We start from the raw sequence: 16,517 nt of genomic DNA on the forward strand, positions 1-16,517 counted from the left end.
CTACAAAGATACAGGCGTCCTTCCTAACTCAGTTGCGGAGAGGAAGGAAACCGCTCAGAGATTTCACGATGAGGCCAATGGTTTCCTTAAAACAGTTACAGAGTTTAATGGCTGTGATAGGAGAAAACTGAGGATGGACCAACAACATTGTAGTTACTCCACAATACTAACCTAACTGACAGAGTGAAAAGGAGGAAGCCTGTACAGAATAAAAAATCTTCCAAACCATGCATCCTGTTTGCAACAAGGCACTAAAGTAATAATGCAAATAATGTGGCAAAGCAATTACCTTTTTCTCTTGATTACAAAGTGTTATGTTTGGGGCAAATCCAATAGATTACTGAGTACCACTTGCAATATTTCCATCATTGTGATGGCTGCATCATGTTATGGGTATGCTTTTAACTGTTAAGGATTGGGGAGTTTTCAGCGTAAAAAAAAGTGTATCCATCTAAATAGTGTGAGGTCATTACCGGACTGCTCTTCCTTGACAGTGTTGGTGATGGCAGAGCCGGTGAGAGCGGCCAGCGTTGCGGAGTGGGAGGCGCGAAAGCGTGACATGCGGCTCAACAGCAGCTCGTTCAGACACTTGGACGACTCGCCCTCCTTCCGTATCAGGATCACCCTCTCCTGCAGGACGTCTGCCACACACAATCCTGTCTCTGTCTGCACCAGAGGGAGGAGGGAGAGAGGGGTGAGAGATGGGAAGGAGGGAAGAGCCTTTTGGAGCATGGTCGAAAGGCTTGGAGAAACAACCTCACCAATAGCTGAAAGACATCCATGAAGACCGAGTGGCCTTTCTGGGTCTTCTCGTTCAGGCTGGCAGGAGACCACACCCAGTACAGGTAGGTTCCATCTGAGCACAGGTGCAGCGTGGACATGCTGCTGCCAACAGGGAAGTGGTGGGCTGGCATGGGAACGACCTGGCACACCTGAGATAGGTAGAAAGGTCAGTCTTTTGGAAGAGATACAGTACTGGATCGCCCAATGTGTGGTGCTGGCCTGAGTTAGTGAAATTGAGTCATCATGAGTGATGTCATGAAGCCTGTTGCTAGGTTGCCAGCTGCCGTACCTGCAGGGTGAAGGGGTCGATGACCTGGCACAGCTGATGAGGCTTGGCATCAAAGGAGGCGGGGCGGTGAAGAAGGCGGCGCTGCCTTGGGGAACACACCAGCCGGGCTCCAAGTCCTCATTCCGGACAGTACACAACCCCCTGCACAAACACACAAAATAATGATCTCTTATTTCCTCTGATATTTTTGCCTCAAAAAGTGGAAATAAATCAGAGGGGGAAAACAGTAGGGCAGAGGGGTTTTGGAAGTTCAGGTCAAGAAGGAGGGAACAGGAGAGTTAGAACAGGACATGAGGTGGCCCGGTGGCTCCCTACTTATATGTACAGCATATAATCATGTCAAAAAGTTATGTGGACATCCCTTCAAATGAGTGAAATCTGCTATTTCACCAGCACACCGTTGCTGATAGGTGTATAAAACGAGCACACCAGCGACGCAATCTTCCATCACAAACATTTTCAGTAAGGCCATTCTACTGACGCGCTCAGTGACCTTCAACGTGGCACTGTCATAGGTGCACCTTTCCAACAAGTAAATTAGTCAAATTTCTGCCCTAGTCAACTGTAAGTTGATTTGGTTTCTCTAATGATTGCCTCGCCTGGTTCACCAACTCTTTCTCTGTCGAGTTTCAGTGTGTTCAAACTGGAGGGTCTTGTTGTCCCGGGCTCTGGAAGTCTCCATGGGGGTGCCCACAGGGTTCATTTCTTGGACGACCCTCTGTCTCTGTATACATCAATGAATGGGCTTTCTTGCTGCTGGTGATTTCTGATCTACCTCTACGCACGACGACACTATTCTGTATACTTCTGGCCCTTCTTTTTTTGACACTGTGTTAACAACCCTCCAGGCGAGCTTCAATGCCATACAAACTCTCCTTCCGTGGCCTCCAATTGCTCTTAAATACAAGTAAAATAAATGCATGCTCTTTCAACCGATCGCTGCCTGCACCTGCCCGCTTGTCCAACATCAACTACTCTGACGGCTCTGACTTAGATATGTGGAAATAAAATACCTAGGTGTCTGGTTAGACTGTAAATCTCCTTCCAGGACTCACATCAAACATCCTCCAATCCAAAGTCAAATCTAGAATTGGCTTCTATTCCGCAACAAAGCATCTTTTCATGCTGCCAAACATACCCTTGTAAAACTGACATCCTACAATTCCTGCGACTTCGGTGATGTATTTACAAAATAGCCTCCCAAAACCTACTCAATAAATTGGATGCAGTCTAATCACAGTGCATCCGTTTTGTCACCAAAGCCCCATATACTACCACCCACGTCGACCTGTACACTCTCGTTGGCTGGCCTCGCTTATAACTCGTCGCCAAACCACTGGTTCCAGGTCATCTAACAAGACTGCTAGTAAAGTCCCCCTTATCTGCTCGCTTGGTCACCATACAGCAACTACCTGTAGCCGCGCCCAGAGGTATGATCTCTCTAGTCACCCCAAACAATTCTTTTTGGACGCCTTCTTCCAGTTTCTGTGCTGAATGATGGAACGAACTACAAAAATTCTGAACTGGAAACACTTATTCTCACTAGTTAAGCACAAGCTGTCAGAGAGCTCATAAGTTACTGCACCTGTACATAGCCCTTATAATTTAGCCCAAACAACTACTTTGACCTACTGTATTTATTATTTTTTTGCTCCTTTGCACCATTATTTCTGTCTCTACTTTGCGCTTTCTTCCACTGCAAACCAACCATTCCAGTGTTTTTAGTTTTTATTTTACTTGCTGTGTTGTATTCACATTCGCCTCATGGCCTTTTTATATTTTTACTTTTATTTATACATATATTTGTTTGCCTTCACCTCCCATCTCACCTCACTTGCTCACATTGTATATAGACTTATTTTTTTCACTGTATTATTGACTATATGTTTGTTTTACTCCATGTGTAACTATGTGTTGTTGTATGTGTCGAACTGCTTTGCTTTATCTTGGCCAGGTCGCAATTGTAAATGAGAACGTGTTCTCAATTTGCCTACCTGGTTAAATAAAGGTTAAATAAAAAATAAATAAATAAAATAAAAGTGCTGTTATTGTGAAGTGGAAAAGTCTAGGAACAACAAAGCAAAGTCCATACAGAAAATGGTTTGTCGAGATCGGTGTGGAAGAACTTGACAGGCCTGCACAGAGTCCTGACCTCAACCCCATCGAACACCTTTGGAATTAATTGGAACACCGACTGCGAGCCAGGCCTAATCGCCCAACATCAGTGCCTGACCTCACTGATGCTCTTGTGGCTGAATGACAGTGTACCCCTGCACATCGACTCTGTACTGGTACCTCGTGTAAATAGAAAAGTTATCGTTACTCATTCCTCATGTTATTCTTCTTCTATTAGTTCTCAATTTTTCTCTCTGCATTGTTGGGAAGGGCCCGTAAGTAAGCATTTCACTGTGAGTCTACACCTGTTGTTTACGAAGCATGTGACAAGTAAAATTGGATTTGAGGGTATTTTAAGTGAGGCACTCTCACTCTTTCTCTCTGCAGATATAGGCAGGGGTGTCATGTTACCTCAGTGTCCCGTGCAAACCGGAGCCCAGCTTGCTGATCCCTCTCCCAAAGGAGTTAGTGGTGTAGAGATAGAGCCCATCTGTGGCCAGGCAGCGCCCTAGGTCTGTGTCTGCAACAGCAGGGAGGATATAGACAGAGTGAGGAACAGCAGAAGAGGGGGAGAAAAATGGAAGGGGGAGAGAAAAACCAGGAACGGAAGGGAGAGGGAGGACAGTATAGAGAGGAGGGGATAACAGGAGAAGGGGTGTGATTAAGCTACTGAAAGATATGTCCATCTGTAAGTTCTCTCTCATCTTCTCCCCACTGAAGCACCATGGTGCAGACAGACGGGACAGTCTGACAGTATACCCCTACTTTTTCAACTGACAATTCGTGTTTAATGTTGTCCTTCATTTTATAGCATAGTAAGTGTACATATGGTCTCACACACCCACAGCATTGGCCAAACAGAATCAAAGGACTAGTCAGCCAATCAACAAGAAAGGCAGGGAAAATGACTTTCCTTTTTACTGAACCTGCCTGTAGTTTGCACTTGGCAGGTGAGAGGGATAAGCCCCCCAGCCCCCGGCCTGCCAGCTCTACTAGATTCTTTAGCTGCCATTTCTCTGCCTCTCAACTGGCTTCCTATAGGAGAGCTGATGAGGTCCTATCACCTTACAGGGCTCTCCAAGGTCAGCCCATCGATTGGAGGAAACAAGCCATCACCCACCCTCTCTCTTTCTCCCTCAAACTTCTGCTAGTCATTACCCTGCCCTATAACCAACACGATGCCCTCCTCAGAAGACTCGGCCAATGAGACAGAAGGATGACTCCATGTCTGCCCTTGGCTTAATGTTGGGAGTACTAAGTGGCTCCAAACAAAGGATCAAATAGAAATGATCTAAAGAGGTGAATGAATAAATCATCATCCAAATGAGAGAAAGGATTATGAGGGCCAGCAGGACAGCCTGGTTGCCGTTGTCACCAAAACACTACTACTAACAACTACACTTACAGTGCACTCACATACACATTACTCTATAATGGTACTGTGAAAATGTGTCCTATATATTATAGATTTTTTAAACCCCGTCCCCGCAAGAGGCCTTTTGCTAGGCCGTCATTGTAAATAAGAATTTGTTCTTAACTGACTTGCCTAGTTAAATAAAGGTTAAATAAATACAAATCAAACAGCACAAAAATCACTAATATGATCACTAGACTGGAAAATATTTAGGGTTTGCAACAACAAAAAAGCAACCTCACTTGAAAACCCCCCCAGGTCCGGTTCAAAGGAAGTTTGCTCCGTATCCCAAGACCAATGGAGCTCTTGTTCACACACACAGAGGCTTACCTTTGCTCTCTGCCCCTCCAGCGCTGCTGTCAGGTGTAGGCAGCATGTCTTCAAAGCCCCAGGAGACCCTGTGCTTTCCCCCCAGCAGACAGGATGGGGAGCCTGGCCCCCCCTCCAGCACCAGGAGCCTGGGTGGGACAGATCGGGAGAGAAAGAGTTCACAACGAAAACACAGAAAAAAGACAACGGTGTCTCACCAAGCACATCCAGGCATAAGGATACTAGACTCACCTGTAGAGCACATCAGCCACAGGGAGCTGGCCCAGGTCTGTCTGTTTCTGCAGCAGGTGAACTGTGTGGATGAAGGTCTTCAGGGACCCTCTGGAAACACAAAACATGTGTTAAACCATGGAATGGGAGGGAGCGAAAGTCAGTGAAGGTCCCAGGTAGGCCTAATAGTGTTAGAGAAAAATTCCACCCCAAAACGATTGTTTTGGTATTTGCTTCATTTGTCCATCGTTGATTTAGTCCCAAAAATGTTTTGCATGTCAACAATCAAGTTAAGATATAACTTTCAAAATACAGAAATACAGCCAGTACGACAAATTTTGCATCAAGTTATATACAGTACCAGTCAAAAGTTTGGACACACCTACTCATTCAAGTGTTTTACTTTATTTTTACTATTTTCTACAATGTAGAATAATAGTGAAGACATCGAAACTACGAAATAACACATATGGAATCATGTACTAACTAACAAAAAAAGTTTTAAACAAATCAAAATACATGTTATTATTTAGATTCTTCAAAGTAGCCCTTTGCCCTGATGACAGCTTTACACACTCTTGGCATTCTATCAACCAGCTTCATGAGGTAGTCACCTGGAATGCATTTTAATTAACAGGTGATCCTTGTTAAAAGTTCATTTGTGGAATTTCTATCCTTCTTAATACGTTTGAGCCAATCAGTTGTGTTGTGACAAGGTAGGGGTGGTATACACAAGATAGCTCTATTTGGTAAAAGACCAAGTCCATATTATGGCAAGAACAGCTCAAATAAGCAAAGAGAAACGACAGTCCATCATCACTTTAAGACATGAAGGTCTGTCAACCCGGAAAATGTTAAGAACTTTGAAAGTTTCTTCAAGTACAGTCGCAAAAACCATCAAGCGCTATGATGAAACTGGCTCTCATGAGGACCGCCACAGGAATGACCTTCTCTGTATACATCAATGATGTTGCTCTTGCTGCTGGTGACTCTCTGATCCACCTCTACGCAGACGACACCATTCTGTATACCTCTGGCCCTTCTTTGGACACTGTGTTAACTAACCTCCAGATGAGCTTCAATGCCATACAACTCTCCTTCCGTGGCCTCCAACTGCTCTTAAATGCAAGTAAAACTAAACTCATCAACCAATCGCTGCCCGCACCTGCCCGCCCGTCCAGCATCACTACTCTGGACAGTTCTGACTTAGAATATGTGGACAACTACAAATACCTAGGTGTCTGGTTAGACTGTAAACTCTCCTTCCAGACTCACATTAAGCATCTCCAATCCAAAATTAAATCTAGAATCGGCTTCCTATATCGCAACAAAGCATCCTTCACTCATGCTGCCAAACATAGGTAAAGCCCCGCCTTATCTCAGCTCACTGGTCACCATAGAAGCACCCACCCGTAGCATGCGCTCCAGCAGGTATATCTCACTGGTCACCCCCAAAGCCAATTCTTCCTTCGGGCCGCCTCTCCTTCCAGTTCTCTGCTGCCAATGACTGGAACGAACTGCAAAAATCACTAAAGCTGGAGACTCATATCTCCCTCACTAGCTTTAAGCACCAGCTGTCAGAGCAGCTCACAGATCACTGCACCTGTACATAGCTCATCTGTAAACAGCCCATCCAATCTACCTCATCCTCACACTGTATGTATTTATTTATTTATCTTGTTACCTGGTTAAATAAAGGTGAAATAAAAAATCTAATAAAGAAACCTCTGCTGCAGAGGATAAGTTCAATAGAGTTACCAGCCTCAGAAATTGCAGCACAAATAAATGCTTCACAGAGTTCAAGTAAGACACGTCAACACCAACTGTTCAGAGGAGACTGCGTGAATCAGGCCTTTATGGTCGAATTGTTACAAAGAAACCACAACTAAAGGACACCAATAAGAAGAAGGGACTTGCTTGGTCAAGAAACACGAGCAATGGATATTAGACGGGTGGAAATCTGTCCTTTGATTTTTGGTTCCAACCGCTGTGTCTTTGTGAGACGCAGAGTAGGTGAATGGATGATCTCCGCATGTGTGGTTCCCACCGTGAAGCATGGAGGAGGTGTGATGGTGTTTTGCTGGTGACACAGTCAGTAATTTATTTATAATTCAAGGCACACTTAACCAGCATGGCTACCACAGCCTTCTGCAGAGATACGCCATCCCATCTGGTTTGCGCTTAGTGGGACTATCATTTGTTGTTCAACAGGACAAATGACCCAAAACAAACCTCAAGGCTGTGTAAGGGCTATTTTACCAAGGAGAGTGATGGAGTGCTGCATCAGATGACCTGGCCTCCACAATCACCCGACCTCAACCCAATTAAGATGGTTCGGGATGAGTTGGACTGCAGAGTGAAGGAAAAGCGGCCAACAAGTGCTCAGCATGTGGGAACTCCTTCAAGACTGTTGTAAAAGCATTCCAGGTGAAGCTGGTTGAGAGAATGCAAAGAGTGTTCAAAGCTGTCATCAAGGCAAAAGGTGGCTACTTTAAAGAATCTCAAATATAGATTATAATTTTGATTTGTTTAACTCTATCATAGTTTTGATGTCTTCACTATTAGTCTACAATGTAGAAAATAGTCCAAATAAAGAAAAACCCTTGAATGAGTAGGTGTGTCCAAACTTTTGACTGGTACTGCATGTCTTGAAAACTTAATGGAACTACACTGTGTACAGAACATTAGGAACACCTGCTGTTTCCATGACAGACTTAAGGTGAATCCAGGTGAAAGCTATGATCACTTATTGATGTCACCTGTTAAACCCACTTCAAATCAGTGTAGATGAAGGGGAGGAGACAGGTTAAAGAAGGATTTCTAAACTTTGGACATGGATTGTGTATGTGTGCCATTTAGAGGGTGAATGGGCATTTTCACGCTCAACAGTTTCCCTTGTGTATCAAGAATGGTCCACCACCCAAAAGACATCCAGCCAACTTGACACAACAGTGGGAAGCATTGGCGTCAACATGGGCCAGCATCCCTGTGGAACACTTTTGACACCTTGTAGTCCATGCCCCGACGAATTGAGGCAGGTCTGGAGGCAAAGGAGAGTGAAATTCAATATTAGGAAGGTGTTCCTAATGTTTTGTACACAGTGTATATCAACAATGGACAAATCAAACAAATACCAAAAGAAGGTTCCCCTTTAACACAAAAGAGAGTGTTGTGCCATGCTTCTGCTGTGTAGCCATTTCTTGATCTGCATTATTTCCCTTACTTTCCACAATGTATGACCAATTATTATTATTTGTATTCTTTATATAATCTTAGAAGTCACATTGAGATGTTCATCTCTTTTCCAAGTGATCCCTGGCCAAGAAAGAAGCTTACATATAGTTAAACAATAGACAAAAAATATAACAATGAATGGAAGTTAAAATGGTGCATAAGACAGCAGGTTTAAAAACATGTGCTGTCTGTGGTCAGCAGCCCTCCAATCCAGAATATAAAATGAATCAGAATAAAATGATCTAATTTGCAGGGCAAGGGGAACAACTACGCCAAGGTCTCAGAGCGAGTTACGTCACCGATTGAAACGCTATTAAGGTGCACCCCGCTAACTAGCTAGCCATTTCACATCGGTTACACCAGCCTAATCTCGGGAGTTGATAGGCTTGAAGTCATAAACAGCTCAATGCTTGAAGCACAGCGAAGAGCTGCTGGCAAACGCACGAAAGTGCTGTTTGAATGAATGCTTACGAGCCTGCTCCTGCCTACCACCGCTCAGTCAGACTGCTCTATCAAATCATAGACTTAATTATAACATAATAACACACAGAAATACGAGCCTTAGGTCATTAATATGGTCAAATCTGGAAACTATCATTTCGAAAACAAAACGTTTATTCTTTCAGTGAAATACGGAACCTTATGGCATCCATAAGTCTAAATATTCCTGTTACATTGCACAACCTTCAATATAACATCATAATTACGTAAAATTCTGGCAAGTTAGTTCGCAACGAGCCAGGCGGCCCAAACTGTTGCATATACCCTGACTCTGCGTGCAATGAACGCAAGAGAAGTGACACAATTTCCCTAGTTTAATATTGCCTGCTAACCTGGATTTCTTTTAACTAAATATGCAGGTTTAAAAATATATACTTCTGTGTATTGATTTTAAGAAAGGCATTGATATTTATGGTTAGGTACATTCGTGCAACGATTGTGCCTTTTTCGCAAATGCGCTTTTGTTAAGTCATCAGACCGTTTGGCGAAGTTGGTCTTCACACAGTTTGCAACGAGCCAGGTGGCCCAAACTGCTGCCTATAGCCTGACTCTGTTGCACAGAACGCAAGGGAAGTGACACCATTTCCCTAGTTAAAAGAAATTCATGTTAGCAGGCAACAATAACTAAATATGCATGTTTAAAAATATATACTTGTGTATTGATTTTAAGAAAGGCGTTGATGTACATTGGTGCAGCGACAGTGCTTTTTTCGCGAATGTGCTTGTTAAATAGCCGTTCGGCGAAGTAGGCTATGATTAATGATAAATTAACAGGCACCGAATCGATTATATGCAAAGCAGGACAAGCTAGATAAACTAGTAATATCATCAACCATGTGTAGTTAACCAGTGATTATGTTAAGATTGATTGTTACATATTTCTAAAAAATATTTTTTAATTTCCCGCGCTGCCTTTTCAGCGGAATGTTGTCGAGGGGTTCTGCTAGCGGAACGCCTGCGCTAGAAAGGTTACGCTACTTTGACCATAAAAAAAAAAAAAAGTAGCTATAAGGCACACCCAAACCATCAGGGGGGAGACAGAGGATAGCCTAGCTCTTTAACTACCCACCACTGTTGGTGAAAGGGAGAGCACCAGAACTGGATGGTTCCCCAACACAATGGGCTCTATGCCTCTACACAGGGCACACAAAGGGCAGAGGGTTCTGGTTAACAAGTGAAGCACAGTTGTCAACAGCAGAAGCCGGGCTGCAGCCACAGGTGAAAGAAAAGAGTGCTGTCCTCTGTGTCCTAGGTCAGGGGTTTTCCAACTGGGGTCCACGGATACCATGTTAATGTTTCTGCGTCATGTATGAAGGCAGTTAAAAAGGTAGTTTCACAAGCCAATAGCGTTAGCGCAATGACTGTAAGTCTACAGGAACAGTGTGATGCTAGCTGTTCCTGTTCATCAGACTCTGGGGAAGTAGATAAACGGCTTCATTGACAAAATCCCAAACGATCCTTGTAATATGGAGGAAATTACAGTCATTGGAGCTAATAATAGGGTTTTTTCTGTATACTGGTCACTTTTCGGGATGGAAAAACAGTGTGTGTCAACTTAAATAAACAACCAAAACCAGATAGAAAGCATGCAGAAAAGATAGAACTTTAAATATTCTACTGTTAGTCAATGCCACTCCGACGTTGCTCGGACTAATATTTATATATTTCTTAACTCCATTCTTTTACTTCAGATGTTTGTTGTTGTGAATTGTTAGATATTACTGCACTGTTGAAGCTTGGAACACAAGCATTTTGCTACACCCGCAATAACATCTGCTAAATATGTGTAGGTGAACAGAAAATTTGATTGGATTTTGATAATAGCATCTTTGAGAATTAACAATCAAATGAAAGCTAGACAGTCAGGAGGAATAGAACATTCTAAAACCCCAGCATTCAGGGCACACGGCCAGTGATTTTGTTATAATGATTGAGCAGAGGAACACAGCATTAGCCTTGGCAAAATGCATAGAATTGCAGGAAATTTGCTTCAAACATGTACAATTTTCTCTCAGCTAAAAGGAAAAATAGTAGCATTGCAAAAGGGTGCTTTACAACAGCTAAATGTTGTCTATGCCACCACGATGCCTTTACATTTCTAGCTAGAATATGTTAGAGTTTACACTTCCTCATCCAATGAACTGTGGGGAGGTTAAAACAATGAAACTGTCTTCCAAATCTATTCATTTTAAAATGTTGATTACTTCTACTTGCCATTATCATTCACCTGAGACAAGACGTGATTATATATATTTTTTGCTAAAATATGATGGGGGTTTGCCTGGGCGGGGGTCCCTGGGAAAGAAAAGTCTGAAAACCCCTGACCTAGGTGACAAACAAGACCCCTGTTCAACAAGCATCACTGACATAGCAAACACAAAAACTGAAAGGCCTTTTTCAAAGATAAAGAAAGAGAAGATTATATTTAGTGAACAACTGGGGCTAGCTACATCACTGAAAGTGGAAACAGAAATGGGATGACACTTGAGGGCTTGCCTAATCATCATTTGAGCAGTATTAGGAAGCTGGAGTAAATGAGCCAGACGGCTAAGCAGACTCAAGTGATCCGGCATACTATTCTCTCCTCTTTATGTGGTGTGCTCTGTTGTTAAGCGTGTGGTCTCACCTGGCACAGGCGAGAGCTACCAGGGCAGCGGCAGCATTCTCCCTCTGCCTGTGTGCGTGGAGCACGTATGTAGGAGCCTGGCCCTGCTGCCCCTGGCCCTGCTGGGTCTGTGCTGTCTGCTGGACCCCTTCCTCCAGCCAGGAGCAGAGCAGCCCTTCTAGGCCATTGAGGCAGTCGGCAGGCTCCTTGCTGAGGCTGAGGGGCTGGCAGTCACGCAGGCAAGACAGCAGTACCTCCGCCGTGACCCCACAGAGCGCCGGGTCACTGCGTGTCTGGGACTGCAGGAGAGGGAAGACCAGTAGCAGCCCCATGCGGGAGGTGAAAGGAGCCTGTTCAGGCTGCTGCAGCAGGCCTTGTCGTTTTAGCAGGGCCAGGGCCTCCTCATCGCCCCCTCCAGCCCCCTCCCGGTCCTGCTGCTCCTCCAGGGCCAACTGACGCTGAGCCCCCCACAGGCCCCGTAGAGCATTCAGACGGTATTCCAACAGGCGGGCATACGCATTGCTTTGGTTACCACAGACTGCACGGAGACGCTCGGCTAGCTCCGCAGGGTTCTTTGTCTCGAATGTGAGGATCTAGACGAGATAGAAAGGAAGATTGAGAAAATATGAGGAATACAGAAAATAGTCATGAAGATACGTAACCAACAGGAGTTGGTTTAATCCTTGGGGAGACAATGGGTCGAGATCTCAAAGCGATGACGGCATCCAGTATAGTGCACTGACTGTAAATCACCATCTAGCTGGGGTCTGGCGACCTCTAAATCCAATTTACAACAGAGTACTGCTTCACTATGAGATAATGTGTAGCTAAATGTAATATGAGAGAGGAAAAGGAGGTTAGACCCTTTGATTCTAATGATACTCATTAAATAATCAAAATACATGTGTGGAAATAACCTGGGATAGTCCTTGTTGTATTTCTAACCCACAGTCATTTCACATTTAAATTGTATTCATAGTGCAGATGTTATTACCAAGAGAAACAGCCAAATACAGCATTACATAATCAAAAAAAGAAGCAGTATGAAAGAGAGAGAGATTGTGGGGTTATTTCAGAGGAGATAAAAAGGAATATTGTGCATCATCTGCACTTACGCAGCATTTTAACCAGGTATCGATTACAGTGTCTAGTCTAAGACTCCATAACACCATTTAGCAGGCACTTTTTTATTCTTCAGATATGCGACTAATGTTACGGTAAAATCCCTTAATTGGAGACTGGGATTGTTCACCGACCCTCTCCACCTTACTCTGCAGAAAGGATTCTCCTCTACAGCTAGAGTTCCATCCAATTGGAGAAAGATGTCCATCTAAATATTATAGAAGCTGCATAAAGAAAATATGCAAATTTTTCCACCAGTGGTGTTTCACCAAATGGACTTGTTGGGGATAAAAATCAGTGCCTGTCGACATAAGCGGAACATAAAATGTTGTGCCCTAAGTTTCCCGAAAACTCACATTTTCAATATGTTCCCATCACATTTTCAACTGCACCGATACATTTGTCACTAAAACTGTTATGTTAAATACCAAATGTGACTACTCAGCAGCTCGCAGATATAGTGCGGGTAGGCTAGTCTACATTATTATGGATAAGAGCGAGAATATTTTATTTGTCAAAAGGCAGTCAAGCATCGATCATCATGTCACCAGAATAAGACCCTAGATATTTAATGGGAAGAAGCATCAAGCAAGCTCATCACCATGCACTTTCACCACCCTGTGAAGTTCATCATAAAATATTGCATCTGTAGCCTAATAAACTGCACTACCAAGTCATAGTGGGAGGACCACACACCATATGATTGTGTGACTCCAAATTTACTTCGATATGATGGTTATTATATAAATTCTGCGCATAAAAGCGTTTCCACCGCCATTTTATGCATAATTAATTTTACGGACACTAAATGTATCGCATATGTCGAACGAACAAATTATCTTTATAAAATTGTACAAAAACTTCCTTTTTTCATCACAGCTGTCGTGATTTTTAATTTTTTTTAAATATGGTATGACTTCACTGACATAAAAACTGTGGATGGAAACGTGGTTAGTGATGCTGATATAAATAGCCTGCATCTAAGCGCCCATGGGCTGCTGGATGACCTGATCAATCATGAGTTTGGCAACATTAACCCAAAAGAGGCATGCATATGGAAACATTCCCACTGTGCTAATGGCCCCTGTAGATGGCCTCCATAAAGACCAGAGGAAGCTGCTTGGAGAGGCTGGAGGACTTAACCAAACCACACATTTTAATGTTTCTACTACTCTCTGATAGGGAAATTACAATGTCCACAGACCCCCTAATAACCCCAACTCATCATACAGCAATTAGTGTTGCACTACGTTACCTCCTCACATAATTTTTATTTAACCTTTATTTAAGTAGGCAAGTCAGTTAAGAACAAATTCTTATTTACAATGACGGCCTACCCCAGCCAAACCCTAACAATGTTGGGCCAATTGTGCGCCGTCCTAAGGAACTTCCAATCACGGCCGTTTGTGATACAGCCTGGAATCTAACCAGGGTCTGTACCTCTAGCATTGAGATGCAGTGCCTTAGACCACTGCGCCACTCGGGAGCCCTACATAAGAAGAATAAGGTTAGTGAGAGCAGGGGGAAGGGTGGATGGTGGTGACAGTACAATAACTAGAGGCACACTGCAGATGCTCAGGTTACATGCCATCCATCCTTCCACTGCAGAAAGGACAAGCAACACTTCCATGTCCTGTACTGCTATTGAACCAATGGTACTGGGCTATTCTGAGAAGTGACACGGGCAATAAGACCTTTGTTTTGACTTCCACCTCTCAGACCCAAAGCTAAGCCTGTCCCACTATGAAGCAGTAGAATCAGGATGCCAAACTACTGCACCAGGGGCACAGGGCTAGCTAGCACAGCTGCTCTATCCCCCAGTCATTGCTCCACTCTTACGAAAAATAAGAAAACTTCACAAGCAGGAGATGTACGCAGTAAAGTCTAGTCCTCTCAGGTTGATTAATTCTCAGTGTCCATCTGTAGCATGTAATCTGTCTGACTCTCACTCATTCACCATCTATCAGTCTGTGACCCCTTTATCTATGTTTAGGTCTACATCACTCTCCATCTGTGCACCCTCAGTCACAAACCTCAATTTCCTTGTTCTCACCTTCTCTATTCCCCCCGTTGCACCATTTTCTGGTTATTAACACAATTCTATTCAATTATGAGTAGTAGGAACTAGAGAAAGTCCATATTAATTTTAAAAAACATACAGGAGTAATTATAGGTTAAGTGCCTTGCTCAGGTTTCACTTAGTCAGCTCAGGGATTCAAATCAAATCATTATTGGTCACATACACACGGTTAGCAGATGTTATTGTGAGTGTAGCAAAATGCTTGTGCTTCTAGTTCCGACAGTGCAGCAATATCTAACAAGGAATATCTAAAAATTCTACAACAAGTACCTAATACACACAAATCTTAGTCAAATCTAATCTGGAATAAGAATAGATAACCTGCAACCTTTCGAATTACAGGGCCATCACTCTTAACCACTAGCCTACCTGCCGCCCTAGTCTCTGATATGCCTAGCACATTTGTCAATGGATTCCTACAGCTAACGGGATCGATCATTCAAGCGTCCATTTATTCGGTACTTAATCTGAACCTTAATGTCAAGGTTGACCAGAAAAGGCCTTTTAAGAGTCAAGCACATAGGCTAGCTAGCTTAATAGTCCATATTTTTGTGTTTATGGTTGAGTAAAAGACCACAAGGGATTGCACAGGTGACAACACCAGATGAATATTGATCAAATAAAAAACTGCCATTGAATTATGGCAGTTCATTAAAATACTGTCAAGTGTGCCAATGAGGAAGTATACTGTGCTTCTATGTGCTGAACTCTGAACTGTAAGACCCCCTGGCTACATACTGGTTTGAGGAGCTTGCAAGCATGCCTTATTTACTTTTCCTATTGTATTTTTTTAGTTTGTATGCCAATGTGCTTTGAAGAATGTAATGCATAAGTTGATGAACACAACAATAGCCAGCCACCACTCAAGAGCACCCAATGTCTTGGCCAAAAATGACAAGGGGTACCCCACAAAGGGTGGGGATTTAAAAGCCAGGACATGATAATAGTCTACCTAGCTACGTCGTGAGTCATCATGCCTATACAGTGAGATTCATAGCTAACGTTATAGCAGCTGGATCCGATCAATCAGGAATGGAAACGACGTTATCACCACATTGAGTATTCGCTGGCAATAAGATTTTCAATTGACATGAATAACGTACCTAGTTATAGCTAACTACCTCTTCAAAAGGTAACGTTAGACAGTCTGCTAACGTTGGCTAAACAGTTAGCCTGCTATTGTTACTGTTAATGTCATTACCTGCTTGTCAAGCCGGCGTTGGCACCTTACTCATGAACATTATTAGCTAAAAATAGAATATGTTTCTACAGCTAAATGTGACTTTATTCATATGGAATCAAATGTTGAGCTAGCTAGGTAACGTTCGTTTTCGGCTATTTAGCTTAACTATAGTCGGTTAGCTAGCTAACGTTAACTACACTGTTGTTGCCAAGAAAACATTCGAAATGCAAACGTTGATGCAGAGTAGACTCACCTCTTGCTCAGTGTCGCCCTGCTCAGACACCCCGATTTCACTGGGAAGTTCAGCCAGATCCGTGACCCGAATCAGTCCATCGTGAAGGAAAATAGTCTCTTCCTTCACTGACAGCCACTGGGACGAATCCACGGCCCCGGAGCCCATCTCTCTCTCCCCCGAGAAAAATGCCAGAGAGGTCGAACATCAAAACAAATTCAATATCCGAAATGACAACAACACTACCCGACAGACATGCTGTCAGTCAGATGACAAACTCAAACGTAGTCCGAGCCAGCTACGTTAGCTAACTAATGCCACTCGTACTGCTTTACTACAGTGGCTAGCTGGCTAACATAGGTCGGCCAGCTGATTGCACTGTGTGGGACAGGTTCTTTATCTAGCCGAGGCTAGCTATC

At 43.4% G+C, this 16,517-nt stretch overlaps 1 protein-coding gene across 1 annotated transcript in view; it reads right to left on the reverse strand.

The window, feature by feature from the left end:
- The window catches only part of LOC111974152 (probable E3 ubiquitin-protein ligase HECTD4), a 56,755-nt gene extending 40,450 nt beyond the window's left edge, over positions 1-16,305 (reverse strand). The window contains 9 exon segments of the mRNA XM_024001774.2: positions 474-666; positions 762-932; positions 1,073-1,150; positions 1,153-1,213; positions 3,599-3,707; positions 4,932-5,059; positions 5,163-5,252; positions 11,503-12,074; positions 16,120-16,305. Of these exon segments, the coding sequence (XP_023857542.2) occupies positions 474-666; positions 762-932; positions 1,073-1,150; positions 1,153-1,213; positions 3,599-3,707; positions 4,932-5,059; positions 5,163-5,252; positions 11,503-12,074; positions 16,120-16,266 (1,549 nt within the window). The 5' untranslated portion in view covers positions 16,267-16,305.
- Between the last annotated feature and the right edge of the window lie 212 nt (positions 16,306-16,517).

This window comes from Salvelinus sp. IW2-2015, linkage group LG15 (assembly GCF_002910315.2).
Source record: "Salvelinus sp. IW2-2015 linkage group LG15, ASM291031v2, whole genome shotgun sequence".
In the NCBI taxonomy this organism is placed as follows: Eukaryota; Metazoa; Chordata; class Actinopteri; order Salmoniformes; family Salmonidae; genus Salvelinus; species Salvelinus sp. IW2-2015.